Source organism: Mytilus edulis, chromosome 9 (genome assembly GCF_963676685.1).
Source record: "Mytilus edulis chromosome 9, xbMytEdul2.2, whole genome shotgun sequence".
Classification (NCBI taxonomy): domain Eukaryota; kingdom Metazoa; phylum Mollusca; class Bivalvia; order Mytilida; family Mytilidae; genus Mytilus; species Mytilus edulis.
Genome location: NC_092352.1, coordinates 70,326,448 through 70,352,396, shown reverse-complemented (window position 1 = coordinate 70,352,396; position 25,949 = coordinate 70,326,448). Strand labels below are relative to the sequence as shown.

Below are 25,949 nucleotides of genomic sequence, written 5' to 3'. Positions count from 1 at the left end.
GGGTAAGTTGTGGTGTGCTTTCCTCCGAAAAAGTATATTTATTTTGTATGGGTCAGCTAAAGCCCGCCTTTGGGTACGTTATTATCTCGCTGTTTTGAAGACCCATATATAATCTTTGGCACTTTTCTGTTCTTTGTCGGGTTGGCTTCTCTTTGACACATTATTTATTTTGATTCTCAATTTATACTTTAAATTTAAAACCTGTATAAGGTTGAACACTCGCAGTCATTCAATCGGTATCTTTTAGTCAAAATATTTTAGTGACAATACGAACAAATTAAACGAACTAAACAAATTTACTGATACAACTGATTCACTTATTGTATATTCCCTTCGATATAGTATAATGCTTTCGGAAACAATATACTGTGGATTCATTCTTATTCGTGGGGTACGAATTTTCGAGGATTTCGTTTGTACAGGTGAGCAACGAATTTAATAGTTCAAATAATATAATAACAAATATTCTACATGTTGAATGTTGAATGAGCCATATGTGGATCAGGATCTGCTTACCCTTCAGAGGCACCTGAGATCATCCCCAGTTTTTGGCGGGTTTGTGATGCTTAATCTTTTAATTTTCTATGTTGCTTTTTTTGTGCTTTAATTTATTTGTCTGTTTGTAATTTTCTGTTTTAATAATGGCGTTGTCAGTTTGTTTTTGATCTATGAGTTGGAATGTCCCTATGGTATCTTTCGAATCGCTCTCCTTACTTTGACTCTTGCAACACTATGTTATCAAATATCTACAAAAAACTAGTTCCCTGGAACACGAAAATGCAAATGTTCTCAATCTACAAAAATTGTTACCCACGAAAATATTTGATCACTGTAGTCTTTTTAGTTATTGACCCTTTTGATTTCATAAAAGATAAAAAAAAAATAGACTCTGAAGAAATCATTTTATTTTTGAAATTCTTAACACTAATTGATTGTTTTTTGTCGTTTATTAATATCTAGTAACTTGTTCAATACAGGAATTCGTAATATTTATTTGTGAAAAAATTATCAATCCATCTACATGAAAAGAAAATAAAGTAACTAGTGTACTGGTTCCCTGCTCAGTTTTTCGGCCGTTCCCATGTTGTATGTTTTACTTATCAGAAACAATTGCATGGATTTTATGGTAATATTAGCTATGCTGCAGTACTTTTATGCATCTCCTGTCTTGATTTTAAGGCAAAACCAAATAAACTTGTAAAATGAGAGGAGAATTTCATATCCAGACCTCCTAACATATAACAACTAAGAGTATGTCCATGTAACATCTGTTTTTTATTTGGTAGTTATTTTGTTATTTATAATATATTTATTCTTCAAAGTCATATGATTAATATTAATGATTACCTAATTAAATCTTTTTAAAATGGTTTTATCTAAATTCTAGCCGTATATTATGCATGTACGACATTAAAACCTTGGTCAGGTGTATAACGCTCCTTGATGATTTTGATAAATATAAACTATTCAAACAAAATATTTAAAAGATGCACACTCACTAGACCGGTTAAATATACGTTTAAATAATAAACTAATATAATAAGTATAAGTTTCATTTTTCAATGTGGACTATTAAAGTATCAGTTAGCTTTTGTATTTACATAACAATAAGTCGACAGTCTTGTCGGGAGTTTTCAACCAAAAAATGGCCGTTTCGTTGTTTGGAAAATTTATGATATTTGGGATTATTTTCAAAGGTAATGTTTGTTTATTCTTCTTTTTGCTCCGTTTTTATATTGGTAACAAGACATTTTATATAGAAATAAGGAGATGCGATATGATTGCCAAAGAGACAACCAGTAGATCCTCGTTAAAGGGTTTAAAGTGTACTCATTCCAATTACGGGGCCTCGAAAGAGTCCCGTATTGTTATTTTTTGTCACTACCTCCCCGTGCCAGGAGTGGGTAATTTGCGCGCCTGCTGCCTTCCTTGGATGTGGTAGCCGTTTCTCATGCTCCCTCTCCGGAATCGAACCCTGATTCTCCGTTACCCGTTACAACCATAAAAGTTTAAATGACGTTGATTTGGGATTGATATGCTTTATTAAAGAGACGAAAATAAAACCATTCCATATAGCTATAAAAGCCTTCGACATGATTCAAATATGAATCAATTCAATATGTAAAATAACGACAACAATTTACGATAAGCAAATATGAAACAACTACAACCACTGAATTACAGTTTCTAGGCGTGGGATAGCCACATAGAGCATGTGGCGTGCTTAAACATGCCTTCTGAGCTCTCAATCCTCCCACAGCATAACATAAGAACAAACAAACTGGAAAAATTAGTTACAAAAGGATTCACTCAGTAGAACGATACCAAACGCAAAAACGTCTAACAAAAAAAAATAATAATAACACAAAGAACCGATATAAGATATCCCGCTATTACTCAAAGTTAGCAACTCAAATGTACAGTCGCTGATATTAGAGTAATGGAAAATACGACTTTGTATCATTTATTCACACCTATTGTTCGTTATTTGTTTTTTGCTGTGTTTATATTTGCTATTTATGAAATACTCATATCGCCATGTTAATTTCATTTAGTGTAGTGTTCTATATTCATCTGATTGAGGTGAACAAGGGGACGATTAAAATCTGAAACAAAATTTCATATCTTTTAATCTCACCACATGTTCATTTGACCGTATAAGTCAGAAACCTTGTCAGTGGAAATTTCTTATATCGTAACGCAGTAATTTGAGATTTATATTCCCATAAGCTCCATTCATGGTTGTATAGCTATAATATAGATAAATTGTAATGCACTGCCGGCATTCGACTTTAACAAAAAAGTAACGATAATAAAATTGGACTTCGTCTCGTGACATTATCACTTTTAGGGTTTCAACGAAAATATGCTTTAATTTACAAAAAAAAAGACCCACAGAAAAACAATCCAAAAGATGCGAACTATCTATCACTTGGTATAGACATTTTTGCACATAATTATCAATCGTAGTGAGAAAGTAAGCAGCGTTTATTTGATCTCACAACCTTTTTTGTTTGTTTTTATGTTGATGGTTTGCTGTCTTACTTATGAATATCTCTTTATTCTAGATCAATATAAGTTTAATGTTTGTCACGGTGGTCGACACGATCTTTTGATTGTATCGGATCCAATGAATGATTTCGAAATTTATTTTTATGTTCAACTTCCCCCTTTCTAACTATTTTAATATTTCATATTGTGATTATGAATTGTTATATGAGTGTATTCTCTAATAAAACTTCAGCTAATGTTCATTATTCAAACTTTGACTATATTTTCGCTATATCCGCATCCTTATAGAAAACGGAAAATGTTCGTGTTTACTTCCTCAATATGAGAGCAATAAGCCCGAAGTTGTTTCTTCCTGATTTTTGTTTAAAAAAAAAATAAGGTCGATAGGCACAATAATAATGAAAAATAATTTAATCTGATGCCAATTGATAAATTATCAATATTAATTTTAAAGCGGTGCGTCGATTTTGACAAGATCACTACTTTTAAAACAAGGTGTCTATCACTTAAAATTTTATTTGTATTATTGAGTCCATCTTTGGTGTTGTTAGTTTATCGTTGACTTGCGAGTTTAAGTATCACTTTGGTATCTTACTCCTCTCTTTGACAACAATATACACGTTAAAGTATTGCGCCTCACTAAAAAAAAGTACATGTACTCGAAAGCATTGCGTCTATCTTTTAAAGTAACACGAGTACTTTTAAGAAATTGCATCTACCTAGACATGCTAGATATTCAAATATAAAACAGAGAATGACAATGTGAGTGTGTCAAAGAGACAACAAACCGACCAATGAGTAAAAGAAACCAGTCTAAAGCCACCAATAAAAGAAGTTTAAAGTATTTCATCTTAAAGTTCCTTAACAACACGAGTACTTTAAAAAAAAAATGAATCCACCTAGATAGTAAGAGTACTTTAAAACATTGCGTCTGTCTTGACAATAGGAGTACCATTAAGCGTTGCTTCTATCTTGGGCAAAGAGCACATTAAAACATTGGTGCTATCTTGACAATTAAATTATTTCAAATCATTGCGTATGTCTTGACAATAAGAGTATATTATATCATTGCGTCTGTCTTGACAATAAATGTATGTTTTAATGCATTTCATCTTTCGGCAAATAAATTTTAAAAGACAATACACGTTAAAAATATTACACCCCAAGGTTTTTATTTCTTAGACAACAAAATGGGAACGGCTGTGTCACTATAACTTCACATGTATCTAGTGTAGCGGTTTTGGTTTTAAGAAAATCATCCGCTTTTTAACCATTGCGCTAAACTACGTTATATACTTGAACAGATTTTTAAGGTTAACCGTTAGCATATTCCAATCAGTAGATACTGATCAAGTGATACTGCTTGAGGAGTGAAGATCTCGTTCCCTCATACCTTATACGTATCACTTCTTACATGATCAAGTACATTATAGCAAACTGCCATATATATAATACTTGTATATTGATTATAAAAGATGTTCTAACAAAATATGATTTTTAAACAAAACGGATGTTATTTTCAAATATTAATTGTTTGTAGGAGTGAATGCATTACAAGTGAATATGAATTCTGACATCACGGCAGCTATCGGTGATACAGATGTTGAACTCACATGCCAGTTCACAACAGAAAACGACGATTTTGTCAATCTGATTTATTTAACAGCAAGAAATAAAACAACAGACAGATTTTACCGAATAGTAACATTTTATCCACCACATCGAAACAAAGAGGCATCTTTAAGCACTGGCGGAGAGTATCTCAGTGGCCGTGTTTCACTTACGAACCCCACAAGTGATACCAGCGCCGCCATCATGTCTTACAAGAATCCAGTACAATGTGAAGATGACACGGACTATAGATGTGATATACATTATGATAATAATGGACAATTAGAAACCATGCAATCTGATCCAACAACGATAACTATTACAAGTAGGTATATTTTTAAACGTATATATTTAAAGGTACAATGTAGTATGTATACTTGGAGACCTCAATAACGCAACATAAATCCGCCACATTATGTATGTATGAGCCTGTCCCAATTCAGGAGCCTGTTATTCAATGGTTGTCGTTTGTTTATCTGTTACATATTTGTTTTTTTATATAAAGAAGGCCGTTAGTTTTCTCGTTTGAATTGTTTAACATTGTCATTTCGGGGCCTTTTATACCTGACTATGCGGTACGGGCTTTGCTCATTATTGAAGGCCGTACGGTGACCTATATTTGTTAATTTCTGTGTCATTTTGGTCTCTTGTGGAGAGTTGTCTCATTGGCAATCATACCATATCTTCTTTTTATATTTATATGTTACCAGACATTTAGTTATTGATTGTTGGCATAACGTTCAGTGGCAAATATTTCATGACGGTTTCGAAATTTTTAGGGATTTCAAACATTTAAAAATAATTTACAAATCAAGAAATATTTTGCATGTTAGTATTCCATAATTTTGAGATTAAAAATTCCCCCTTTTGTTTCTAATTTCGCATTTTAACCCTGGTTTTAATATTATGCTCAAATTTACAAAAGCCTTATTATAATCTTAATCGTATTCTTACTTGAAACGTAATACAAAACAAATACGAATTTTAAATGTATTATATAAAAATACGACATAAATGGGTTTTAAAGATTGTTAGAAACGATGCCATTAAAATTTGCAATTTTATAAGAAAACTGGTCGTTATCACTCAAATATATGTTCTTGATTGTTAGACAGATTAATTGCCGTGTCAAAAAGTTATTTGTCTGGTAAATACACATTGAAAATGTCCTTCTTATGTTTTGTGATGAGTTATACATGTATTTACAGTTAATCAGTATAGATTATGATAAATGTAAATTGACTAGTTGTAAATTGTCTTGATCGTATTAATTTTCTAAATTGTTAAAGATACTCGTCACTGTATACATACTGTCTGCGAGGTTGTGTACTATGTATAAAGTATATAATTTCAATGTTTGTATTAAAAAAAAAACCTAATTTATTATTGTCTTTCAAGACTTTAGCAACAATGTGACTGGTCAAAATGTTTTCATCTGTAAGTCTATGAATCTCAAACCGTTTATTAATAACAATGTTGTCCATCACATGACATTTAGTGGCAAATATTAACATGGAAAATGAAGAAGTGGCATAATTAAAAACTGTCCATCAACACCAAATGACGTATAGGTGATAAACCAGTATAGGTCACCGTACGGCCTTCCTCAATGAGAAAAATCGTTAATGCATCATGTATGAAAGGTCATACTAGTATACTTAATGTGAAACAATTTAAACTAACAATTGGATACTGTTTATGTCGTCACGACTACATGTACAATGTCCTACCTATTTGATATCACTTCAGGGACTGTTTGTCCTTGCATGAAAATATGGATACTCTTTGATTGTTGAAATGTCCCTTATAAAATGTTATGGAAATAATCTCAAATCAAGGATTTATATATCTCCCTCATGCAAAGATTCCTTGTCCGTTTTTGTTTTTGCTATACATTATGTTCTTTCTCTATTTATCTCTTTCTTATTTTCGTTCGGTTGTTAATTTGTCATTGCTAGATTATTGTTTACATTACTAAGATTGTACTATAATGAACTACATTGTAAACTTGTATTGTTTTAAACCACTACTACATTGGTTTCTATACATGTAGGTCCTTCATCCAAGCCAGATAGTGTGACAATGTATCCTTTCACTGGTATAAGCCACGAGGACTATGTTTCGTTCATCTGTGAGGGCAATGTAGGTAACCCAGCCGGCAAATTCGTTTGGAGAAAACATCTCGCTGGTGAACATAATCCCGTTGTTTACAGCGACCCCGTGACTGTATCCACGAAGATACAAGACAGTTGCAGTTACCATGGTACCAGTAATTTAACAATACAACTTACAGAGGATGATAACGGTGCAACAATAAGCTGTGTAGAACAGTCTTACCAGTTAGAGACTATGATGAGAAAAACTTCACCATTAAACATACATTGTGAGTATCAGATTAAATTAAAGGGTTGTTCTGTAAGTCTTGAGTTCACTCAACTTATTGTTCAAACGTTTCAGTAAGAGAAAACGGTGTACGGTGTACTTAGGCGAGGATTTGGAATTTTGTAAGACAATTAGATATCTCGACAAGGAGCTCCATAACATATCGATATTTTTTAGCTTATGTTGTTCCTTAAGTAATGTTCTTCTAACTTCTAGTATCAATTTTAGGGTCTAGATTTTTTTAATTTCACTTAAATACACCCTTCAGATGAATGAACAGCAATAGAAAAAATATTCTGTAATTTTTGCTATTTCTAATAGAATTCCTCCAAACTTCCTTCGATTTTTCTACATAACATGAAATTGAGCAGGTCACATTTTTTGTATGTCATAATTATTTGGGTTTCTCATGGTAAACATGAATTGTCCCATCTCCGGGGTGTGCGCGTTTGCCGTGTGTGAATTACGCATTTCATAAAGTTATTATAGAATGGTTAATTCTTTTACGGAAACGGACTAGGCTTATAAGCATGCAATACTTCGTTACTAAAAGCCTTAAAGCAGGTTCATGTATTTAGATATCATAAAGCGTTCAACACTGCTACAAAATGTATTTAAAGATGTATGCAGGATTGAGCTTTGCATTGTGTTTTTGAAAGACTGATTATTGTTAGTTAAGTTATTGTTTCAAGCTTTCTTCTTGACTTAATATACATACATATTGATAAAAAAAGTTGAAGTTTTCTGTACTAGTTATTAAAATAATAACGTCTGCTAATTATGATTAATAAACATCAGCTTGATAGAATAAAGTTTGGAACACACAAAAAGTTTTTTTGGGGTTTTTTTATGCATTGAAATTGTGTACGCTTTGTTCTTGGAAATACATCTAGACATAAGTCGTGTTCATGACCTTGCTATACATATGAAAAGTACACGAACATAGCAGTGTCAGTTGCAGTTCAGATCAGAATTATTGATTCTTTACTTTTAAATGTAATTTCAGATAAAGTAAGAAACGTTGTGATATCAAAAGACCCGGATGTTGAGACTCATATTAGAGACCCTATGAACCAAATCAACTTAACATGTGTCGCCGATGGTAACCCCGCACCCTTTTATAACTGGTATAAAGAACCAGATTTGGAGACCGTTTTGTCATCTGGGGATACTTTCATCATCAAGGAAATGTTAACAAATAAAAGTGGTATTTATAGATGCAAGGCCTACCACTATATTAAAGGAGCTATGTATAGTGAGGAGCAAATGGTCAACGTAACGATTGGTGAGTACAAACCAAACAAATAAGCATAATAATACCTGTACATTTTTTTAATACTGATTATTGAATTTCTAAATTTGTTCTAATACTGCTTGTGCAATGCTATTTTTTTTCGATGTTTAACTTAAATCAATATTATTGGATAGGTTTTGTTTTTTGTTTGTTCGACTGCATTTCCGATTTAATATACATGTATGTATCTTTATTAATATGTTGAACACTAAGCAATTTTCGCGGATACTTAAGTAATTTCTATTAAAGCTCTTTCTGTTCGATGTCATCTTCATAAAATTCTAATGATTTTCAAACTTTGAATTTTTATCTATATATTGAAGTCATAATTATGAAAATTCAAATTAAAAAAAATATATGTATACGTTTTTTTTTTATATAGCTAAATGGCTAATTTATATTATAAAAATTATGTTCATATACTTTATTCTCAAGAAATTTCTATAATTTGTCAAAATTTAGAAGAAATTGACGTTTTTTTTAATTGTTTGCTTTCAGTAAACAATTCGCCAATATGTTTTCCGTATGTAGTAAACTCAGTGGGACTTCTCTCGTAAAATCCGGTTTATCGTAATACGCATGGATCTGTCGATGAAATAAACTATAATCTTATTGTTCATGTTATACATTTTGTACACATTCTCAATATCCATGCCTCTATGTTGATTGTTTACTAAGGTGACAACTTCGGTAAACTACGACTTCAAAACACGACAATTAATTAGCTGCCTGTCATATTTCCACATCATTACAGACCGAGAGAATTTTTTGATAACGAGTTCACGATATGAATGCATGAAAAAATTATAAAATCGTGCGCAGAGGACTAAGTTTGTGATATATACAATGTACATGCATTGGTCCAAGAATTGGATAAACATTCTTTTTCAACAGTCACTCGTTTCATGTCAGGAATATGACAGTTCTTGTCCATTTGTTTTTGATGCGTTTTGTTATTTGATTTTGCCATGTGATTATGGACTTTCCGAATTGATTTTCCTATGAGTTCAGTATTTTTGTGATTTGACTTTTTTCATATGACTTGAAAATCCAAGTTTCAGATAAAAATGAATTGTTCTTTATCATTCGCGTAAATTTCGCTACAATTGATGGTGTTAAGACACAGTAAACTTGAATTTGTATCACAAGTATTAATCAATAACAATTAAAACTTTCTTTTCAGTTGAAGACCCGAATAAGATGCCATCACGGGGAGATCCTAACACTAAAAGTGGAAGTACAGGTAAAAAACCTTGTCTTACTTGAAACTCATCTGATTAAAAATACGCTGATTTCGGTGGCCGAGTTGACGAAGTAGAACTTTCCATTTCTAAGTAGCAACATTCCAGCAGCACCTGCATACGGGGTATATATCTCCCAATTGATACGATATTCCCGTGCTTGCATTTCCTATCATGACTTTCTTGATAGAGGGTTGCTGCTCACAAGGAAGCTATTAAACCAAGAGTTCCAAATGGTGAAGTTGAAATCATTCCTTCGTAAATTTTACGGACGCCATCACGAGTTGGTTGACCGTTATGGAATAACCGTTTCACAAATGATATCGGATATGTTTCTTACGTCGTAACTACAATCCCCTTCCCTTTCATGAATGTGACCTACCGAATTAGACTATTTATCGGATTTGTTATCACATAAGCAACACGACGGGTGCCACATGTGGAGCAGGATCTGCTTACCCTTCCGGAGCACCTGAGATCACCCCTAGTTTTTTTAGGGGTTCGTGTTGTTTATTCTTTAGTTTTCTATGTTGTGTCATGTGTGCTGTTTTGTGGTTGTCTTTTTCATTTTTAGCCATGGTGTTGTCAGTTGGTTTTAGATTTATGAGTTTGACTGTCCCTTTGGTATCTTTCGTCCCTCTTTTAGTTCATTTTCAGCCATGGCGTTGTCAGTTTGTTTTAGATTTATGAGTTTGACTGTCCCTTTGGTATCTTTCGTCCCTCTTTTAGTTCATTTTCAGCCATGGCGTTGTCAGTTTGTTTTAGATTTATGAGTTTGACTGTCCCTTTGGTATCTTTCGTCCCTCTTTTAGTCTAACACTGAGGTTTTTTTTAAGTTCGAATCCCGCTCGGGACTATAATCTTAATTGACAAGGATTTTCTACCGTAAATATGTGGTTCTCTCTGGTACGTTGGCTTTCTCCATCAATCAAAACTGACCACCACGAAATAGCACAATAACAAAATAGTGCTGAGAGTGACGATAAACACTGATCAATCAAATACGTTATTAAAGGAGTTACATTTAAATATCATTCTTTGCATAATGGCTATAAACAAGGTGATATAATCAAGAAAGCAAGTCAACACCAAGAGAAATGAATCTGCAACAAAATTTATTTTCTTCAAAATTCGATTAGAAAAAGTATAACTTCTACCCGAAAGTTTTTTTAATTTATTTTGATGTGCTTTGTAAAAAAATACACACCGTTTTGATGCACCTTTGTACGTATATTTAATGCTACAATCGCTCTACGGAGAGACTAATTTCAGTGGACGAATGTGAATAAGGTTTATAAATATCAAATTTCTTTTTTGGGGGGATCAAAATGTGTGATTAATATGTCTATTATACATATCACGATACAGTATCATTTTCTCTTTATAATTTGATAAAGTCACGTGAACGATGATTTAAAGATTTGTAACTTAAGATAGCAGTGAAGGTGTAGACGGAGGTATACGTTTTGGATTTCTATACACAGCTTTGCACTTATCAGACCATTAATTTTTAAACATGAACTGAATTTTATTTACCTTTTCAACAAAATAACAGATATATAGAGACTTCAAATATCTATAAATCAAATGAGAAAACGGACAATGTCAAATACCTTTAGAAATACAAACGATATTTAATTACCGATTTATACTACAAATTAAAATTTGTCACATTTGCTTCCTAAATATTGCCTCTATGTGTAGATACAAGTATTGTAATAGAAAAAGGCAGTTTATTTTATTTCATATAGTTTATTAGTTAATCTATGTAAGTTCTACTTTGTAAACTATTTTATATAAAATTATTGTTTATCTGTTCTATACAGTTTCAAAGCATAGGATATTTCAAATATGTCAAATAAGTACTTTGATAAATTATTGAACGTATCTGTGCAATAAAACTTCAGCTGTGGCCAAATGGACCTTCGTTTATATGTCTGGCAAAGTTTAATAAAACATCTAATTCTTACAAGTTCGGACAACGGTCAACAACTTTATTTGTGTTAAGCTATAAAGCACAAACTAGTTCCATAGTTACTTTTAATTAAGATCTAAATTAATATTTATAATGTTATTTTATACTATGTAATATGTGTTTACGTTGTAATAGTTTTATATTATAGTTAGGGAAATGTTACTTTTTATTATAAATTTATAATACAAGTAATTCCACTGTTGAGGTCCCTGATTTTGGACAATGTACAATGCAACCATAGCCCGAAAGTATAATGACATTTTGGGGTTGACAAGTATGCTAAAAGGGTGTAAAACAGCATTCAATAGAAATAACTTATTGATAAGGTTCTTATACTAGGATACTAGTACTCATGAAGATGTAATATTAAAGTTAATACATAAAACATATCTCTCCCCATCCCCTCGCTAAGGAAATCAAGTAACACGATTGTTATTCAAAGTGGCGTACAAAGTGGCGTACAAAATATTTGCCGTGTCCTAAGTCAGAAATCTGATGTTCAGAGGTTGTCGTCTGTTCATGTGGTTCATGAGTGTTTCTCGTTGTTTCTCGTTTCTATATAGATTGAACCGTTGGTTTTCCCGTTTGAATGGTTTTACACTAGTATTTTTTAGGGCCCTTTTTAGCTTGCTATTCGGTTTGAGCCAATGCTCTGTTTTGAAGACCGTACCTTGACATATAATGGTTTACTTTTATAAATTGTTATTTGGATGGAAGGTTGTCTCATTGGCACTCATACCACATCTTTCTACATCTATATACAATTGCATAAAATAAAGTCAACAGTTGTTATATTAGTTCAAATACTTCTAACCATAAGGGGTTGACGTGGTTATATTACTATGGTTTACCCTAGACATCTCCTCTTCCGTCAGTTCAACCAGTGGTCATGTTTGGTGTCAGTTTATCTGTGAAGGATAAACGTGATCAGGTGGTAAGATGACATTTAATCAGATGCATTGTGTGGGGAGATTGTCATACGCTTTGTAGTTTAAGATTTCTAAGTTTACCAGAAGAAAAAAACTTTGAAATTTCTGGCCTGGTATTTGCCACTGTCCAACATACACCCGTATTTTCTAATGGCACTCACTCACACCTCTCTTTCTCTCCATATTGTCGCATCTTGCACAACCATCTTACTGTTTAATTTGATTTTTTGTCTTTGATATACATGATATACCCGTCACTGGACAAGAAGCTATCTAACATTCGTTATTTTTTGTTTTATATCTTCCAGTGATAATTGTGGTAATACTGTCTTTACTAGTAGTGATAGCCGTTGTCGTTCTCAGCTATATTTACTATCGCATTAAAAAGTAAGTACACACAGGTCGTCCATCATAAGAGGGTAAGCTAGTATGTTTTTTTTTTAGTTAACATGAGTTATTGACATGACTAAGAGATGATTACAACTTTCATTATGGACGTTTTTTTTTTAATTATTCAATATTCTCTACTTTCACAAATTCTCGAAAAGAATGACCAGAAACTTAAATATCAAGTTGTTACTGACTAAAAGACATTTAATAAGATAAAAAACAATCAATGCATGCAATCTCGTTTTCATATATACATGTAGGTTGCATTTCTGTAAATATTGACAATGCAATTTCCCATAGGAACTCGTTTTCGGCTAAAACTGTACCACTTTTACCATGAAGTTTTGAAAAAAATCTTATCCTAGAATTGAAAGTTCATATGCACCACAATTTTTTTCAAAGGTCAAAATATAGGGCTGTGCGGCATATTTTCAACGTTTATATGCCCTGAACTTCTCAGAGTTTAAACTTACACTAATTTTCTTAACTACCACTACTTCGAATGAAAGGTTACCACAGATTTCAATGTAAACAATATGCACGTGTTTATTTACTGGTAACATTCCCAAGTTCTGTCTCTGCGATATGGAACACAGAGAGCATAACTGGGAACCAGTATGTAAACAAAATCAATTTTCTATGAATATTCAATTACTCCCCAAAAGAGGCGTGTTTTGAGAAACAGCTGTATTTACAAAGTGCAACCTATAGAGTATTACCAAGTTGGATTATTTATAAAGTCATTTGTTTATTTTGTAATGGAAGATAATGATTTAAGTTAATGAATACAAACTGAAGTTATCTGCTCTCTGGTCGGATTGTTGTCTCTTTGACATGCATTTATTCCCCATTTCCATTCTCAATTTTATTCACGACTCGATTTTCACCCAAAGATGAGATAATATGTGACGAAGTTAGTTCCCTGCTTCCAAGAAGTAAAACTAATCACAAGAAAGAAACCAACAGATTGATTTATGGTACAAAAAACAAAGGAAAACAAACAAAAGATGACAAACAGCAACAAACGACACATTAAAAAAAACAAACAAAAAAACAACGGCCTGATTTATGATAAAAACAATTAAACAAAAACCAAATAGATATACATGTAGCACACAGAAACTAATGAATTTCGGGGTAAACGTTGTCAGTAACGTTCACAATCATAATTTAACATACCAGGCATATATAGTTTATTATGTCAAATGGGTGTTTCGTCTACTTAAGATTTATATGTCATAATGACCGTTAGTTTTTTGTTTGAGTTATTTTATATTTGTCATTTCGGGGCCTTTAAAAAATGACTATGCTGTATGGGCTTTGACCATTGTTGAAGGGACTTGAACATTGACCATCAGTTGTTAATTTGTGTGCCATTTTGTCTCTTGTGGAGAGTTGTCTCGATGCAAAGCACGTCTTCTTATTTTCATATTAACAATTTGCCTCGAATTGAAACATTTTGAGGGTAAATCAAATACAAAAACCAAGAGCGTAGACCATCATTGATTTCAAAAGTTGTCCCAAATAATGCTTAGGGCATATATATAGATATATGTATATCTGGTTATAGGAAGCCAAAAGCAACATTAATATTGACATATCTTTTTAATACTTTTGTTTCAGCAAAGAATCGTCAGACTTAAAAGAAGTGTTGTCCAAACTCAAATGTCAGCAAGTATTTTCTAGAATAAAATGTCCCCAATCGTTCCCAAGAATCAAATGCCCACAGTCGTTCCACAGAGTCACGTGTCCGCAGTTCTTAAGAAGAAGAGGAAGTGATTCAAAGGTTGGTAGCGGTGAGAGTTGGGCTGAATCTGATCGAAGTTCTATCCACACTGATCACAATATAGACCTGTCTCCAGATTATTCTACAGTTATTGATGAAAACGAGACTATAGATACCAGACCTAAGGCACACCCGAGAAAGAATCATTACGATGACGTAGTATTGCAATTGGATGAGAAATCAAGTCAGCAGAGAAATGGAACAGTTCCGACTTCCGGTGATCACCTTGACGACGACATAGTGAAATCAGCTGATGATTCAAAACTGTACACAAATGCAAAACTGGTAGACCAAAACAAATTAACGTGAGTGACTATCAGATTTATATTTTGCAACTTAATAACGTTGCATTGAAAATTATAAATTTCTAAATTTTTATACATTGTGTACATGAACATTTTATCTAGAATATATCTTAAATTCCCAGAAATAATCCAACTTACAACATGTACAAAATTTTAAAAATGAATTAAAACCACGAAAGCAATTTATCTTCTTTTCTATGCCACACACATTAATAGGAAACCTCTTTTTTTATTAATTTTGTTCGACGCTTGCTAATATTCACGACAATGAATTTCCTTGTCGCATGACTGTATAGAACAAATGCGATTCTCTGTAGGGTCACAAAGTGACATTCAGATTTGAAAGATTGGTTAAAATGAATTCATATATTTAAACGATGTAAAAATGAACGATAAGAATGTTTCGTATTGCATAGAAAAGATATGTATTCAAACAAAATATAGAAGATTTTGAAATCTCATGACTGTATAAGATTAGTTGCAATCTTGAGGTTATTAGTCTTAGAGTATGTTTTACCTGGCCAATTTTGCACTGTTAACTAATTCATTCGATTTAGTTTTGGGATTTTGATTACATTTACATTCTGTTCTTGGAGTTTGTAAATATATATGCAGAAATAACTAATTCAAAGTTGTTTATCGTTTTCCTTTTCTTTACAGAAAATCAACAGACCTGTCTAGAATATATGCCTCTGTCAATAAGAGACAAAGCGATATCAGTCCTCAACATGTACCGATTCCTGCAGCACGTTCCAAAAGTCAGCTTAATATAGATCATATAGAATATGCAGATGCCGGAGTTAGGAGTAGGCCACATAGTTTCATTGGAGAAAATAAATTGTAAGCATTTATAACTTGTGTATACATTACTAGTTACCATATATCTCAGCGTGTCGGTCTTATATATAGGATCATGGTTCGTATCCATATAGAAAGTCTAACATGTATGTAATTTTGTCACTGGCGATAAATATTTTTCCACTTTGCAAACTCGTTACTTTGAAAAATATAGTTTCCACAACCTGTTACGATATTTCTCCACACCAGACATTTAATTTTAATATTTAAAGCGCGAGGCTTTCCGAGCGTTTTAAATAATTAAAATTCAACTGTTGAAAAACAGTCACTGTGGTGGAATCTGTTTCTCTAGTGAACTGCCATCTTATTAAAAATTCTTTCTCAGCGAGTCGATCTTATATACAGGATCATGGTTCGTATCCATATATCAAAAGATTTTTTTAAGTCTAACATGTATGTAACTTTTTGTCACCGGCGATAAATATGAAAGCATGTCTGTTAATTTTTCCACTTTGCAAAGATTCGATACTTCAAAAAAAAATACGTTATAAACGTTTCTCTATGCATTAAACTGTAAAACTACATGAACATAATTATAACGCGATAGAAACGAAAGAATTCGAAGTTTTAATCAATTTTGAGTTTAAATGAGTACATGTACTATAACTTCACATGTTATAATTGATGATATTTATATCATAGTTGATTTAACTGAATTCCAGAAATCTCTTCACGATCGATATTGATCAACCAGACACAAGAACGACTACAAGTAAGACCTTCGGAAAAGGCACAAAACAGTTGGAACAAGATGGTGATGATGATAAACTGCCAGATCCGCCATTTATATCAGATACAGAAGACAATTTAATGGAAAGTGACGTAACATTGACAGAAGAAAGAGCATTAAGAAACGACGCACTTCATTCTGAAGACAATTCAGAGAATGTTGAGAGAGGAAACATTAAGTCAAGTTACACAAATCTTTATGATAAAACAGAGAACCAGAACGAGACCGGAACTCAAACCGAGACCATACTGTCATCGCCAAAGAAATTCCCTTCTATCAAACCTCCAAACATGGACGGTTATCTAATCACGGATAAGCAGAAAGAAAAAGATTTTTCAAGCGTATAGCTAGAACTATTTGCAGAGTATATTATCCTAGTGATATTAAAGAATGATGGAAGAGGCGTCTCCAGTTGAAATAACTCACGGTTCCACAAGACTAAGTGTGCACTACAATTTTACAACGGACCTCATTGCATCTGTTTCGAAGGAAACTTACACATTTGCCATTGTATTTTGTTGTTTTATAATGTAGATTTTTGTGAACTCGAAAATCGTTTTAATTTGAATTTATTGATTATTTTACAAGATGGTAACATATAGACGAGAGTACAGTTGTTGGCCATGTCAAAAGCAGACGGGATACTGTTACCTCCAAATATTTAGTTGATGGTTGTAGTGTAGACGTAGTTAATATTTTTTAATTGCAATTATTATAATTTAAAACGAAAAAAGGGTTTCAAAATCAAAACAAAGCATTGCAATTTAAAGCACTATCTAAAAAATAAAAGATCTATTGATACATTGATCAACAACCAAATTCCCATTTTGCTAAAAATACTGTCAATGAAAATGCATGGACGTCAAAAAGAATTTCTTTCAAAATTCCAAAGAATTATTTGAAAGTACTTCTGTCAAAGTTATGATTAAAATGTGATTTGGTAGCTATGGTAATGAAATTGACATAGATTCATTTTACCCCTTTTCGACGTTTTCTGATATATTATTAACATGAAAAAGTAGTTTTGCTTAATTGCACACACGTTGAGAATAAACGAAAATTGAGACTGTCTCTAAAACATAATCATGAATTATAGCGGAAATCAAATATCTAGAGCATAAACACATCACTCAAAGAACGGAATATAGAAATATTTAAAGACTGATTTATTATTTAGACCGATTTTTTTTGGTCAGTTTATATTTTTGTACACGGAGAGGTTATACAATTATGTGATATATTTTTGCTATTCAAGAAACAGTATTATCAATGAATCTTCATTTTATTGTACAATGTATATTTACTAGTATATTATTTACATATTGATCAAGGAAATTATACACAGTGGTTGTTATATACAATTGTTGTAACTGTTATTGGAAAGAATGTGTGATTGATAGAAAAATGAATTTAGTATGCATTTTGGGTAATGGAGATAAGGCAGCAACCAGTTGATTTTCTGGGGGGGGGGTCTATGGTTTTTTTTTCTTGACAATTTTTTTTTTCGCTTGCGGCGGCGAAAAACAATCTATTTTTTTCGTGACAAGTCGAAAACAGTTTTTTCTTTCAATTTTAGCATTACATATAGTGGCAGCTGAGGGTGAAACAAACAATTTTTTTTTCTCACAATCAAAACAAATTATTTTTTTCTCCAAAAACTGGAAACAAACTTTTTTTCCAAAAAAAACCACAGCCCCCCCCCCCCCTCCCCCAGAAAATCAAATGGTTGCTGCCTAACAAGGAATAAAATGGCTAAAATATCTTATGTCGTTTTTTTTTTTTTTTTTTTTAATTATAATTGTTACGAATGAGGATACATGCACTTCTCCTTTCCAGATTTTAATTTGAGTTCAATGCTGAGAGCCTTGATGGACTGATTTGTTTATTTTGCTGTAGAAAAGAGATAAATATAATGTATCTGAATCTTGGCCTTCGTAAACTGGGGTTTTGAAGTAGAAAATTGAGTATATCTGATAGTATAAATAAGTTGGTCGTAACGCGGAACAGCCGTTTTTATGTATTACTGCGTTTGCTCTAAAATTAGATATATTGTGATTATACTAGTTGACGACAATAGGTCATCATATTAGAATATTTGTTAAGCACCCGACAAGTAAACTCCTGTTAGACGCACACGATGATGTGACAATCGCGTGCTCGTCTCAAGTGCTGGAAGTTGTGGGATTTTGTCAGTTTCAAACCAATTGCTAAATAATTATATTTACAGCATCGTTCTTAAGACACATCATTAACGAGTGAGAGTAAAGAATGGTGACTAACATCAGATAAGTATGTCCGGTTAGGGTGACATGGCTGCCTGTGGACTGTTACCTTGTGAAGTAGCACGTTAGAAATTTGACCCAACGTCTTGTCTTGTACATAGCAGGTTCCATATTTCATCAACATGTGTTTGTTCTGAATGTGCAATTGATTTGCCACTGGGCGCCAAACAGCCAACCATCATTATCATCATCATACCACGATTGGGGTGGTATATCGTTCGTTCAAATTACTGGTAAATGTTTGAGTTCAATAGATTCTGATGACACCATCTTACGGCTATCTGTGCTATAATTGCCATATACATGTATGTATAAAGCACACATCCAAATTTGCAAACTGCAGGACAGAATTGCAAAATGCATTGTATTACAATGCCAATTGACACAAGTCTGCCCGTTCTCGCTAGAAAAACAATTGTTCTAAAAAGGCCAATAGGAAGTTCAACACAGGTCTTATTGTATCGTGGTAGTTTTTATCAATGATTAGAATTTCAGCTGACAATTGATAAGAATGTTCAATTGCTAACAATTTACACTACTTAACAGGTTAAGTGGATTGAACTTTCAAGTTTAAAACACATATACACACACACTTCAAACACGTTACTTCCTCATTTGGCAACATATATTATTTATAACGAAACGTCTGGAAACACAATTCAAATATCAGTCTTGTATAACACATGTTACAGATCAACTCGTAAAGTTTTCGCTTATTTTTGTTAAGTTAAGTATTATCCGTTGTTTTCAAACGAAGCAATACATAAAACTTTGTTATGTTTCTATTGATTTCAGATTTGAAATATGATACATGTACGCCTGAAAATTGAGTACTTGTTATGAACTGTAAGACGTAAAAGCCTTAAGGGAAGAATTTGAAGTTCAAGTTGCAAACTGCGAATTTGCATTCCCAAAAAGTGTGCAATATTTGCCATTTTGTCAGAATATTATACAACGGCATTTAAAATCTGTTCTTTTTTCCCTCAGGATCGTAAGTTTTACACACATTGTCATCTCTGTAATTCTACGGTTACTTAATAAAAATTATATTTATGTTGATAACAATACAAAGTGACAAACTTTCCTTTGTTATGCCCCACCTAAAATAGTAGAGGGGCATTATGTTTTCTGGTCTGTGGCTCCGTTCGTCCGTCCGTCTGTGGTTCCGTTCGTCCGTCCGTCTGTGGTTCCGTTCGTCCGTCCAGGTTAAAGTTTTTGGTCAAGGTAGTTTTTGATGAAGCTGAAGTCCAATCAACTTGAAACTTAGTACACTTGTTGCTTATGAGATGAACTTTCTAATTTTTAAGCCAAATTAGACTTTTGACCCCAATTTCAAGGTCCACTGAACATAGAAAATGAAAGTGGGAGTTTCAGGTTAAAGTTTTTGGTCAAGGTAGTTTTTGATGAAGCTGAAGTCCAATCAACTTGAAACTTAGTACACTTGTTGCTTATGATATGATCTTTCTAATTTTAATGCCAAATTAGATAATTACCCAATTTCACGGTCCATGGAACATGGAAAAGGATAGTGCGAGTGGGGCATCCGTGTACTTTGGACACATTCTTGTTTATTAATATGTTTGTACAGGGTTGATAATTGAGTACCTTTCAAATCTCAGATAGAATTGTTAAACATAAAAGTGAAGCTATTTATGTTTAAAATTGAAAAGAAAAATTGTCAATACTTTCCTTTTTATGCCCAACCTACGATAGTAGAGGGGTATAATGTTTTCTGGTCTGTGGGTCCGTTCGGTTGTTCGTCCGTCTGTTCGTTCGTTCGTTCGTCCGTCCGTACGTTCATTCTTTCGTTCGTCCCGCTTCAGGTTAAAGTTTTTAGTCAAGGTAGTTTTTGATGAAGTTGAAGTCCAATCAACTTGAAACTTAGTACACATGTTCCCTATGATATGATCTTTCTAATTTAAATGCCAAATTAGAGTTTTTACCCCAATTTAACGGTCCACTGAACATAGAAAATGATAGTGCAAGTGGGGCATCCGTGTACTTGGGACACATTCTTGTTTCAGAATATAATACGATGGCATTAACATTCTGTTTCTTTTGTCCCTATAGCTAAGGATGAATAATTTTACACAAATTAAGAGCTGTGAAAGTCTATGGTTACTATTATCTATTTCGATCAAAATAAAAAGTGACAATTATATATTTTTTTTTAAATTAATAATCTTGAACTGGGTTGATAATTGGTATTGATATATCAGGATGGATTGTGTTAGTCTAAGATATAAAAGAAGAACGGTTCGAGAAAGGTTTATATGTATTGATACACGTTAAGCGTCCGGTGGCTGTTATCTTTTTTCAATCATAACCTTCAAGCAGACTATATTTGTAAAAAAAAAAAGCAATTGCATATTTTAATAGGGTTACCTGTTTTTAAGATATATTAGATAAATGGGTAGTACTCTACCAAATGACTTTTCACTTCAAACGGATATAAAAGACTGAGCTCACTTGTGATTAATACGCATGAAACTTTCTTAACAACACATGATTGCTGATGTAAAGAAATGCATGAGAAGCGATTTTCAGTAAAGTTTATTTCAACAATAGAATCCCCAAAGTGGATTTTGAAATGTATATCGAAAATAAACGAGCTGTTCTTTCATAAATTCAGACACGCCGTATCCTTCAATCAAAATACTATTGATTCGTTAAGATGAAACACCAACTATTCTGAATATATTTAGTTTTAAAGTATCGACATTATAATCCAGTTATTTATTCTATACATTTCACTACACATACGTTTAACAATATCAACGAGATTTAAACAAATCTATCATCATTATTTACTTTTGTGTGTTGATTGCAATTGCTCGTTTTAGTATCGATAACAGAGATACAAAAGAATATGTCGTATGTGTGCCAATGAAACAACCACAGATGGGTTCAGACCAAGCATTACATGTTAACGCCGCGTCAAATCGGCTTTAACTCCGAAATTTAAGTACACATAACCAGTAAACGGGTATTTACCTTGGCATTTACCTCCACGTTAACGCGAAAACGGCGCGTCTTCTAGTTTTATAAAGTGTAAACCGGGGTTACTTTTGCATTGAAATTATACGTTTTTTTATTTAAAAAAAAAAAAAAAATAAACGTACGTTTACTTTCGGAGTAAACGTGCGTTAAAGCAGATTGACTAATATTTTAGTATGAGATGAAAAGCAAAGTTTATTTGCTACGGCATGGAACCAAGTGTTGTCTGCTATATCAATTATTCTATTTCTTGAAGCATACCCTAGTTGAATCTTCCGCATCTTGACCAATTAATTATGTTACTGTATACAGCATAACTTTACATATACACATAGTTTTTCAGTGTTAAATTTTTAATAATTTTTGTGAGTCGATATATGCAAAGCAAATATAGAACATCCGCTATTTAAAGTTATTGGAACTGATCTTTGCAATAAACGAAAGTCAATATTTCGAATTAACAATGTTTTTGACTCGTGGTATGTACGTAAAATATTAAAATTAAAGTCATTTTTACAACATAACAAAAAGGAGTAGGTCCGGTAAGGATCAATTTTGGCCTCAAATTTCAAGTTCTTCTGACGAATGAATTTGACCTCTTTTTAAACACTTAAGTGTCTATTTCATTTGAAACAATTAGTTTATGTGAAAGATTTTAACTGGTTTAGTCATTGAAAACGATCCGATTCAAGCTCAAATATGAAAAATCTACCAAATATGTCAAAAAATGTCACTTTTTAGATAGTTTTTGTCAAAAATGAAAGTGGCCGCATCCGTGTTCATCCAAAATCTTTATATATTTTATGTATTATCATAAAATACAACTTACATTTCAATATTAAGGATGAACACGAATGCGGCCACTTTCGTTTTACACGAAAACCGTCTAAAATTTAGCTAAAATGATAGAATTGTGAAGATTTCAGTAATTTAGCGTTACTTAATGGTGCTAGTACTCGATATATGTGCATTGTATTGCCAAAAACAACCAATATTTATGTAGCAGAAGCATTCTACTGTCCAGTATATATTTAAAAGTTTACATTTTAACAATTTTGTAAAACTGCTATATTTTGGGGCCAAAAAGGGGTCTTACCGGACCTACTCCTTTTATGCAAATGTTTATTTGATAATTACACAATTAATTAACGCAAAAAGAAAACGAGCATTTACTTTAAGTCCACTTAAAATACACTTGTGAAACCTGTAGTGAACACCTGTTTACTTTTAAAAAGTAAAATCACAAAATACTGATTTCCGAGGAAAGTCCCTAATCAAACGGCAAAATCAAAAGCTCAAACATATTAACCGAATGGATAACAACTGTCATATTCCTGACTTGGTATAGGCATTTTCCTATCTAGACATTGGTGGATCAAATCTGGTTTTAAAGCTAGATAAACCTCACACTTATATGACAGTTGCATCAAATTCCATTATATTGCCAAGCATGTGTGGACATAAAAAAAACCCAGGCATAATAGGTAAAAACGTCAAAAATAGGTGTACTGCAGTCAATTATATTGTGTTATAATCTCAATCATTATAAAACAAACAAATATATAACAAAAAAGCACAAAATGGTATCCAGTTGAAGTATATATAAAAAAAAACTAAAGACAAGAATACACAAAATTACCATAATACAATAATAGAAAGACGGGATGTTTAAGTACAAAGCCACGTCATATATGTATCAAAGAAACATAAAAAGGCATATAGACAAAGCACATTATAAACAAGAATGTGTCCCAAGTACACGGATGCCCCACTCGCACTATCATTTTCTATGTTCAGTGGACCGTGAAATTGGTGTAAAATCTCTAATTTGGCATTAAAATTAGAAAGATCATATCATAGCGAACATGGGTACTATGTTTCAAGTTGATTGGACTTCAACTTCACCAAAAACTTTAACCTGATGCGGGACGAACGAACGAACGGACGGACGAACGAACGGGACCACAGACTAGAATATATAATGCCCCTCTACTATCGTAGGTGGGGCATAAAAACGACAGACAAGAATACAAAAACGTTTTTCAAAAGAAAATAACGGGATGTATAATTACGGAACCACGACATGTGTATCAAAGAGACACCAAAAGACATATAGACAAAGCAAATTAGCAAAACTGAAAGACAAGAATACAAGATTATCATAAAACAATAACACAATGACGGGATGTACAACTGCACATTCAAAGACACTCGTGAAATCAGAAGTAAACGTCCGTTTACTACTGACTAAACGGACTGAGTAAACGCGCGATTCCTCGGGTAGTCATTATTGATTTCCATTTTATAAATGTAATCATTGTTAACGCGAAAATCGAAGTTAAGGTGATTGAGTGTCTTTCGCCATATTGGATTGTGAAAAAACAGAGAATCTAAGGTCCAGATTTTCAATCATATTAGCAAAATTTGATGCAGGAATGCAGATAACTATTTAAATTTGCATTTGAAAGAAAGAATTTATAAGATTATAACTTATACGTATTATTTTTTTTACAAGTGTAGATTATTTTTGCTTGATTTTTATTGTTTTTAAATTGACATTTTAAGGGGAGGTACATTATAACTCTGAAATAGTGCATTTTCTGAAGGAATCTACATGGAATTTTGCTATTTTGTATTTTAGCCATTTTTAATTTAGTTTAAACATATTTATTTATAGTGGATTGGGAAACAAATTTTGCAACTTAATCCCTTTCCACTTTGCGGGTGCGAGTGCTGCCTTGTAGCGGCATTCGCCTGATCTTTTTCGAAATCTACAAGGGTGTCGTTAACGTGCAAGAGATATGACTCTCTCTTAACACGGATCAGCCATTTATCGTTCCCTTCCGACGGACTATCATCGTTTCCTCAAGACCATACTCGCAGATGGTGTCAAGAGAGAGCCTAAAATTCGGTCCCTGATTTTTTAATTTAGACTCCCATACCACCGTAACTAACCAAATGTGTGCACGCTGCGTTAACGTGCCTTGTGTATTTTTGGCATTGCACAAGTAATGTCTTCTTTGACTATCCATGACATTAAAATACTAGTTCCTTGGATGTGCTAAGTTGATTTTAGTTTCTAGGGCATAATTTATTTTTATTTATTGTTTTGGCTTTCAACTAGCTGTAAGTTACATAAACCGAACAATATGCTCCTGACTCAGAACATGAAAAATGAAGCGGTTACAAAATTTTTAACAGGCGTCAACCTTCACCCTTACCTAAAACAGTGGTGGAAAATTATACAACATAACAAGATACACAATAAAATATTAATTGAAGTGGATTAACTCTACACAAAACGTATGAAAAAAAAACGAAATAAGTATACACTGAAGAAAAATATTTGATCTTTCATACAATATAGATAGAAAAGATGTATCATTTTCAAAAAGACACGTTTTACTTAGGACCAAATGACGTTGAAGAAGTACGTGTTTTGTACACATTTACATTTAGATATAATAATTTTGTTGCAAGGAGTACACACAATTTTCAAAATAGATTTGTTTTTTATAGTGCGAGTACAGCAGTGAACATTTATCGTCATACTAAAAATGTGCCAAATACTTATCAAAGCTGGTATATATTAAAAATTGTTAGACAATATATAACGCAAAATACAACAGACGTTTGTTTCAGGCTAAAACATTCTTATTAATAAGACCCGTGGTGTAGTGTTTAGAGCATCGGACTACTAACACAAGTTTCCGGGTTCGATTCCAGTTCCGAGATGAAAATTTCAGGGACTGAATTTTCGGCTCTTCTTTGACACCATTTGCGAGTATGGTCTTGAGGAAAAGATGCTAGTCCGTCGAAAGGGGACGATAAATGGCCGATCCGTGTTAAGAGATACCCATATCTCTTGTTTAGCTAGGTTTAATATTATGGTTAAAACTAGCGTTAGTGCAAGGGTTAAAGTTAGATTTAGAATAAGGGCTAGACTTAAAGTTCTAGTGAGGGTTGTAGTTAGTGTAAAAGTTAAGGTTAGAGTTAGTGTAAGGGTTAGGGTTAAAATTAGGGCTAGACCTATAGTTATTGTGAGGGTTATAGTTACTGTAAAAGTTAGGGTAAGGGTTAGGGTCAGAGTAAGATTTATAGCTAGGTTTACAATAAGTGTTAGAGCTTTGGTGAGTGCTAGCGTAATGGCAAGGTTA

At 32.8% G+C, this 25,949-nt stretch overlaps 1 protein-coding gene across 1 annotated transcript; it reads left to right on the top strand.

Moving 5' to 3' along the window:
* Positions 1–1,554: 1,554 nt before the first annotated feature.
* On the top strand, positions 1,555–17,918 carry LOC139488929 (uncharacterized). Its single transcript, XM_071274909.1, has 9 exons — positions 1,555–1,697; positions 4,553–4,948; positions 6,677–7,006; positions 8,012–8,290; positions 9,483–9,542; positions 12,753–12,831; positions 14,458–14,925; positions 15,586–15,765; positions 16,446–17,918. Exons 1-9 carry the CDS (start codon positions 1,646–1,648, stop codon positions 16,858–16,860), a joined length of 2,259 nt encoding a protein of 752 aa, XP_071131010.1. The 5' UTR covers positions 1,555–1,645; the 3' UTR covers positions 16,861–17,918.
* Positions 17,919–25,949: the final 8,031 nt, after the last annotated feature.

What these genes read in the sequence shown, in the direction of transcription:
- LOC139488929 (XM_071274909.1), top strand. Translation starts at nt 1,646, where the DNA reads ATGGCCGTTTCGTTGTTTGGAAAATTTATGATATTTGGGATTATTTTC. An exon ending in AACAACGATAACTATTACAA is followed by an intron (nt 4,949 to 6,676) that starts GTAGGTATATTT and finishes CTATACATGTAG; the next exon opens with GTCCTTCATCCAAGCCAGAT. An exon ending in ATTTACTATCGCATTAAAAA is followed by an intron (nt 12,832 to 14,457) that starts GTAAGTACACAC and finishes CTTTTGTTTCAG; the next exon opens with CAAAGAATCGTCAGACTTAA.